Source organism: Chelon labrosus (assembly GCF_963514085.1).
Source record: "Chelon labrosus genome assembly, chromosome: 9".
Classification (NCBI taxonomy): Eukaryota; Metazoa; Chordata; class Actinopteri; order Mugiliformes; family Mugilidae; genus Chelon; species Chelon labrosus.
Genome location: NC_140359.1, coordinates 26089280 through 26097240, shown reverse-complemented (window position 1 = coordinate 26097240; position 7961 = coordinate 26089280). Strand labels below are relative to the sequence as shown.

The 7961-nt window shown below is 49.9% G+C and overlaps 1 protein-coding gene across 1 annotated transcript in view; it reads left to right on the top strand.

Moving 5' to 3' along the window:
• The first annotated feature begins 216 nt into the window (after positions 1-216).
• The window catches only part of znrf3 (zinc and ring finger 3), a 71601-nt gene continuing 63856 nt past the window's right edge, over positions 217-7961 (top strand). Inside the window, exon 1 of the mRNA XM_084551675.1 lies at positions 217-652. Within this exon, the coding sequence (XP_084407801.1) occupies positions 419-652 (234 nt within the window). The 5' untranslated portion in view covers positions 217-418. The remainder of the gene's footprint in view (positions 653-7961) is intronic.

The window sequence follows — 7961 nt, the reverse complement described above, 5'->3', positions numbered from 1 at the left end:
TTTGGGAGAGAGGAAAAAAAAAAAAAACTAAAAAAAAAAAAAAAAAAAAAAAAAAAATCACGTGTTTGGAGATCAAAGGAGATCCGCTTTGTAGAGGAGGAGGAGGAGGAGGAGGGTGAGAAAGAAAGAGGGAGAGAGGGAGGGAGGGAGAAAGCTAGAGAGAGAGAGAGAGAGAGAGAGAGAGAGAGAGAGAGAGAGAGAGAGAGGCAGCGTTTGCAGGCAGTGGGATTGACAAGGCTCGCAGTGCTGAAATAAACACGCTTCAGCCCAGGCTCAGTTTTTTTTTATTTTACCGCACAATTCGGACTCTTCCGACGCATCGGCCGCGGCGCGCACACTCCCCGATTTCAGTCACCTTCACCCGACCAGTTAATCCGTGTGAAATTATGTCCCGATCGGCGCAGATCCAGCCGGCAAGATGATGATTTCGCCAAGGAGAGGCTCAAATCGTGTGCCCGACTCGGTGGTCCTGGTGGTCTTGGCGGTGGCCGCTTCCCTCCTCGGTACCGCGCTCGCCAAGGATACGGCTTTCGTGGAAGTGGTCCTGTTCGAGTCCAGTCCCAATGGAGATTATACTACGTACACGACTGGCTTGCAGGGACGGTTCTCCAAGGCTGGAGCCACTATCAGCGCGGAGGGGGAGATCGTTCAAGTACGTGTAAAGTGTCTTGTTTTGGGGCTTTTTTTTTTTTTAATTTTCTGTCGGGGGGGACCAAGAGCAGGAGTCCCCAGCGACGCTACCGGGACCCTGGGTGTAATCTTACCGAGATGTCCTATCTCTTAAAACTTTTTCTTTTCCACAGGGGCAACTAGAGTCGTGTATGCAGTGTGTGTCCGTATGTGTGTGTGTGTGTGTGTGTGTGTGTGTGTGTGTGTGTGAGAGAGAGAGAGAGGATGGTACTAAGCTTGCAAGCATATGCGGTCACAAGATGGCTCCTATCTTGTGGAATTCATTCACAGGGAAAACATGCTGTTGCAAGTTATTTAGTTGATGTCTGGAGCTCGCTTGAGATCTCGCAACAGTTAATGGCCCTGAGCCGCAAACGCACGCGTTCGGGGGGTAGTTTTCCAGAATAGAAACTAAATCCCCAGCGCCGCGAAAAAGTTTGTCAACTTTTTTTTTTTTTTCTTTCTTCTTCTATTTTTTTTTTTTTTTCAACCGAGCAGGCTTTGCGCATTTCGCAAGAGCAACGAGATACGAGGCGACTATCCAGCGCTTTTATGTTGTTGTTGTTGTTGTTGTTGTTGTCTGGGGCAGTGTATCCGCTGCAGTTGTGAGTTTCCGTCCTACTTTTAAAGCTGCTTTTAGTTGCGGAATGCGCCTGTGCATTCACTGACCGCGTCCCGCCGCTTGTGCGCCCACTCAGAACGCACCCGACGCACGTTTTTCGGTGCAGGCTTACTTGTAGCGATTTGAAAGCTTTTAAATATACACGCATAAATGAGAATCGAGTCGGGGAGAAGCTCCCGTGCTCCATCTTTTCTATCCCTGGCCACAGACGTGACAAGTGCGCCTGGCCCGGGGCTGGTTATGCTTGGATCGAGAGCCCCGAGAGTCTCTGACTCACTCGCTGACTTGAGTGGAGGGTCACTCAAATAAATTGTGAAGCTGGGGATTGGTCGGTGCCAAGTGTTTTATTTGAAGTTTCATAATTCTTGTTTAATCTGCTTGGCCTGCGGAGAGTTCGGCTTCTGGGCATGTGCCAGAGCTTTTAATGTTTAATGTTATATTTCCTGACCTCTGACGTACCCTGGTGGGATCCTGCTATGCACAAGAAGCCTCTCTCTGCGGATGATTGGGCGCCGCTAGAATGTGGAGCAGTCTTTGTAGGATCTCTGTCCGCCCTTTGAAGTGCAGCGGAGTTTGTGGTTGATAGTTGGACCGGAAAAAAAATCCATTCCTCTGTGACCGGACCATGAAAGGTTTTTCTGACGTGCACCGATCAGGCATAACATAACATTGACCATCTTGTGACAGTTCATTGTTCTGCTGGGAAACTTCTGGACCTGGCATTCATTGGTGTGGATGTTACTTAGACATGTAGCACCCACCTAGACCAGACCAGGCACCCCCACCACCCCATAGCAACCTTGATGGCAGCAGGCATCCCCAGCAGGATGCAGCACAAGGTGTTGACCTGGCCTCCAAATTCATTAGCTCCCAAACTGATCAAGTATCTGTGGGATGATCCGCAGAGGCCCCTCCCCTCAGAAGACCCGTGTCCATTCTCTGATGAGTCCCAACTGTTTTGGAGGCAACAAGGGAGACAAGCACAATAGTAGGAAAGTGGTCATAATGTTATGCCTGGTCGCTGTAAAGCTAAATGTTGATTAGTGTCACGGCACAAACAAGCCCTCTCAAGACACGGGGAAACGATGGTTGACGTCTTAGGCTGCAAATGTGGATGTTCTCCTTCAGCTTCACACAGAAACACATGCACAGTACAGTACAACCATAGATTTAGCATTAGGTGTTAAAATAAAATCAAGTTGTAGCTACTACTGAGCTCTAATGCTGCAGCCTAGTGAGGTCACCGGTTCGATCCCCTCTACATCCATGGCGGAGTTGCCTTCAGCAAGCATCTAAAACCTCCCGAACTGCCCCCCAGGCACCTTGCACGGCCGCCCACCGCTCCAAGTGTGCTCACCTAAATGGGTCAAACGCAGAAGAAGAAATTCCTTCCATGCATGCGCATATACACACACGGCAATTAAAGCTGATTTGATTTCTTAATCTGCTAAATCCAGCAGCGGCCATCAGCTCCCACAAAAAAAAAAAGAGCAGCAGCATCATCCCTTTTGTTTTCCCAGAAACATCCCGCTTTAAAAGAAAGACGAAATGCAAGGGAATCAAAAGAGGGGACACTGAAAAAAAAAAACACACGGGCCCTGTTTATACACAGCGATGGCCATTTGGCGCCACGCGGTAACCACACAGAAATGTCGGACCTCGGCTTTACATCGCAAAACCGCATCTATTTAGGTTTGCTTTCTTTACTAACATAGCTTCTGACCACTTAGAGACGGCTTATATTTTGTCAGGCTGTAATGAGGGGCGCTCGGTCCAGCGCCGAGTGCCGTCTTGAGTTTCCTGCAGCGTATAGCCGACCGAAGATTTATGTAAGTTGAGACTGACAATAAATGACAACCGTACAACCTGGAGAGTATAATTTTAATCCGGTGTCGAATTCCCTACTTGTAAATTCTATACTTGTGAAATAACATTTCAGCAACGTGTTGGGAAATAGCTGTGGTGTCGGCGAACACTGGAATTGGGTTGAACATAAATATTTATCCTCGTGTGCATTCAGTTGTCCGCAGTGACCTCCGCCACCGTTCCCTGTCTCCGCTTTCTTTCTTTCTTTCTTTCGAGGTTTTCCTTTTCGGCGAATCGGGAGTTTGACTTGAGTTTCCCGGCCGCCTCTGCTGCTGCTGCTGCTGCTTGATCAGAGCGCTGAGAGGTTTGCATTTACCCTGTGTGTACAGCCGCGGCCAGAGCTCAGCAGGTACGGGTTCAAATGCGGGGGGAAAAAAAGGGGGGAGGCCTTGGCATCGTTCCCGAGCAAAGACCCCGACCGCGATCGGCGCTCGTACGCCTCCCGGCTCAACCTCCGCTTATTCCCTAAAGCTAACAACCCCTCAGCTCTGCCCCGAGAGTGCGAAATGTGGCACACGCTGCTGGGGCCAAAAATAATAAATTAAGTCAATTTGCTTCTTGCTCTCTCCTGTAAGTGGGAGGGGAAGCGCGGTGACGCAACGCAGATCTGGACACGGTGCCAAACCCCCGAGCTTCCAAGCCAGCTCCCTGATTGCTGCAGTTCAACTCATTAATAGCAGAAGTAATCAATGTCTCCGTAAATTATTCTGTCAAGACGTGAGGCTGAGTGTGTGTGTGTGTGTGTGTATCAAAGTGAGTGTCTTTGCAGCAGCAGCGGCAGCTCTTAGCTCTGATTCAGGGCAAACAGAGAACTGCTGGTTCTCCATCATGGCAGGTAGTTCATTGTGTTAACCTTCTTGTTGTCCTCTGGGTCAAACCTGACCCGTCTCAAATGTTTCTATAGCACATAATTTGATATAAATGTGGTCTGCTGCTCATGGATTCTGCAAAAAAAAGTGTACAATACACACCGATCAGGCATAACATTATGACCACCTTCCTAATATTGTGCAGGTCTCCCTTGTGGTGACTCATCAGAGAATGGACATGGGCCTTCTGAGGGTGTCCTGTGGTGTCTGGCAACAGGATGTTGTTAGTGGGGGGGGGGGCTTTGAGGGGAGGGGCCTCTGTGGATCATCCCACAGATACTTGATCAGTTTGGGATCTAGTGAATTTGGAGGCCAGGTCAACACCTTGTGTTTTTCTTCATGTTTTTTTGAGTTGTTCCTAAAGCGTTTTTGTGTGTTTTGCTGCTGGGGATGGCTGCTGTCATCAAGGAGTGTCATTGCTATGGGAATGGTGGGGGGGGGGGGGGGGGGCTGGTCTGGTCTAGGTGGGTGCTACATGTCTAAGTAACATCCACACCAATGAATGCCAGGTCCAGAAGTTTCCCAGCAGAACATTGTATTGTCACAAAATGGTCAATGTTATTCACTCCTCCTGACAGTGGTTTTAATGTTGTGGCTGATCGGTATATAGTACTTGAAGAAGGCGGCTAAGGACAAATGTTGCATGGTTGGTGTAAAGATAATACGAGGGTTAAATACTCCCTGATTGAAAATGAAAGCATAGAAACCCTAATTTAAACTTCTGAGCTTTAAACCTGTGATGGCTAACTCTACATTTCCACATCCAGGCGGCAGCTCTGAGTTGAGTCCAACAAGCCGGGTAATGATGGCACAGTTGGATCATTTCCTGATTCATTCTGGTGTGAACATGGATGCGTTGGCAAAGCCAGCGGATACTGCTTCCAGATCTACCGCTAGTTTTAATTTTACCCTCGCTGCGCAGGGGTCGCTCGCTCGCTCAGACTTCTCGTTTCCCTCTTCCACTAGAGGAAGCTTCGCCATCTGCTGCTCATCACTCTCTATTGTCTCTCACGCGCTCGCGGTCGTCCTTCCTGTGGCGAGATGAGCAGCGATGCGCCGCTCCGGTTCACATCTGCCTCTGATTTCCAGCGGGGCCCCGTGCTGTCAGCATGTGAGTGAGGAGCCGAGGCCCGGGACGTGGCAGGGGCACGGAGAGGACCAGATGGAACTCATAGTGTCGTCGGGCCAGAATCCGAGGGAATATGATGTGGCTTTTGCCTACTTCCTCTCAGAAGGGACGGAGAGCATCCCCTGAATCCAGCGTCAGGAAGGAGAGGCCACGGTTTCATCCGGCACCCACGAGCCGCTTCACCTCTGAACTTCATCCTCGGTGAAGAGCCAGCAGCGACGACGGCCCGTCCTCTGAGAGCGTTCTTTTGTTTTTTTTCGTGACTGGATGCGCGATGGGGGGAAAGTGGCGGTTTTCAGCTAAGACAACGATGAGCTTAAATACTGGAGCTCCTACCTTGGATCTGGCAGGAGTTGTGTCGCGCTGCATTTAGACTATAATGAGAGCTTTAGTGGTTGGAGGCATCCAGCGCGCTTTCTCACCACAGACTGGAAACCCCAAGAGGCCATAATGGGCCGGTCCCAGACGGTAGGTGCCAGGGACCGGGGCCACTCCCAGCGCCAAAGCAACAGTAGCAGTACACAAGCGCTGGTTTAAAAGGTTAAAAGTGCTGCTCCCTACTTTTTTCCATTTATTGGCTTGGCGGTCGCAGTTGTATTTTAAGTGCTATCGTCTCTTAACCGCCACCCGGCTTCTCTTTCATGTCCCGGCCAAAGTAATTTGAGGCTGCGTTTCTCCCCTTTTTGGAATAGAACAGACTAAACTGTTTTTCCTCTTTCTCTCGTTTAACACCCCCCCCCCCCCCCCTTTGCACCCACCCACCCACGTACTAACTCGCCGCCCCACCTCCATCCTGGCCTCTCTGATGCAGCCAAAATTCGTAACGCATCCTATATCGTATGTGAATGACTTCAGCGCTGCAGAATGGCCTCTCAAAGCTCAGCGCTACCGAGGTGCCATTAATGATGTAATGGTACTTTTTGAGCCTACAATCAAACCCCAAATTCCTCAAACGTCCCCAAATTCCTTATTTAGGCTGAAAGATAAACACAATTTAAAAATAAGAGCTGCGCATCTGTGAGCGGGAACCAGCTGATGCTGATAAATTAAAAACGTTTCAAGGAATTCGTAGGAGGAGGAACGAGCCAAGGAAATTCCTCCACAACAAATCCTGCAATATCCTGAAAATGCAAATGCGCACCGGTGATTTCCACTTTTTGGCACTTCACCGTAAGCGCCGATCGCCCGCAGCCAGCGTTCAAGTGTATGTCAATCTTAAAGCGCCAAACTTCCTGTTGGATCTCCTAGCGCTTGTGTAAACCTCTTTTAATTGGATGACACCGCTTCCTGAACCAGCAGCGGCAGAAGCAGCAGAAGCAGCAGCCCCCCGTTTTTTCATCTCCCGCCTCTGGCTCTTTCGCTCTGTCTTCTCCTGTGTCTCTCTCTCTTTCTTTCTGAGCTTCACATTCCCACTCGGTGCACGGCTCCACCTGGAACAAGTGCATGTTGGTACTGGTGGCCCCAGTAGCTATGTTAGTTTCCACTGGGCTGAATGGCTGAGCTGATCTTTGATGTTCCCCTCCAAGAGAGATTAGCAGTCAGCGTGGGGCTTTCTCTCCAGCATCCAGGCCTCTCTCAATCGGGAGGGGGGACTCTGCGCCACGGGTGTCACTCCCCTCCTGATCTGCTATTGATTATATGCCTGAGCCCGTTTGTCTGAATGTCTACTGTGTGTCCTGTTCGTAAAGCGGATTTTATACCTCTGCGGGACGTAGACGCAGTAACCTACGTACATAGCCTACACCGGTGTGAGCCATTTATACTTGTGCGCTCGTCAGTAACAACGCCACTCAAACAATAGTTGCCGCTGAGTCTTTTTTTCGGGTCGGGTTTTGTTTCTACTTCCTGCTTCGACTGAAACTATTGCCGGAAGTTTCGGCAAAGTCGAGTCGAAGTACGTTTGTGTCTCCGAAAAGGTCAACCTTTTCTCGATGTGTTCCATCTTTATTGGTCCAAAACAATCGATTCGAAAATTGCGGAGATGGAGAAGCAGCCGGAAATACTAAAGCAGGAACACGCCAAGCTACCAAGCGGACCAATCACAGGTCTTGCGGTCTGCGTTGCCGCAACGCATGGTTACGTTTCCAGGGAGGTGCACGTCAGGCTACGGCGCTAGGCTAGGGTCTCCGTAGCGTCTTCTTGTTGCCGTCAACTTGACGTAGCCGCCTATTACGCTTCAGCGATGAAGGAAACCTCTCAGCTCTCGCCTCTGTTGTGAGTTTGTGACTTTTCTTTGCCGGGGAATGTGTAGAGTCAAGGTGTCATTTACCCGAAGCACAATTTGTGCCTCGTCAAAGATGGAGTCCGGAGCGCGTTTGATGAAACGGTGCTGAAAGGCCCGGCCCGTCCCCTCAGCCCACATTTTTACCCACTAACACAGAGGGTCCGCAAAACAAAAGGCAGAGGGGTCGAGGGTTGTGAAACGACAATGCTCCCAGTAGCTTATCCCGGCGGAGGCATGCTTTGTTGTCAGCCTGGAATGTGCTGACTAACCGCGGAAGGCCACGACGCCAGCCTCCCCTTTTGTTGTAATGTTTTTAGCCGATAGACTAGGAAGGTGTCCGAGCGGAGAGTCTATTTTCGGGGTTTTTTTGGCGCTACACCCTCTCTCTCTCTCCTCCTTCCTCCCGGCGTGCTCGTGTTTTTCCTTCTTTTTGCATGTGTTTGGGTGAAAGGGGAGGTCTGATCGCATATCTTTACCACCAAGTTCAAGAACACGGGATTCAAAGTCCTTTCTTTTGTGTACATCGTTACATAATGAGCAGCCTTGTCTGAAGACAATAACGTTGTTGATGCAGGGAGATCC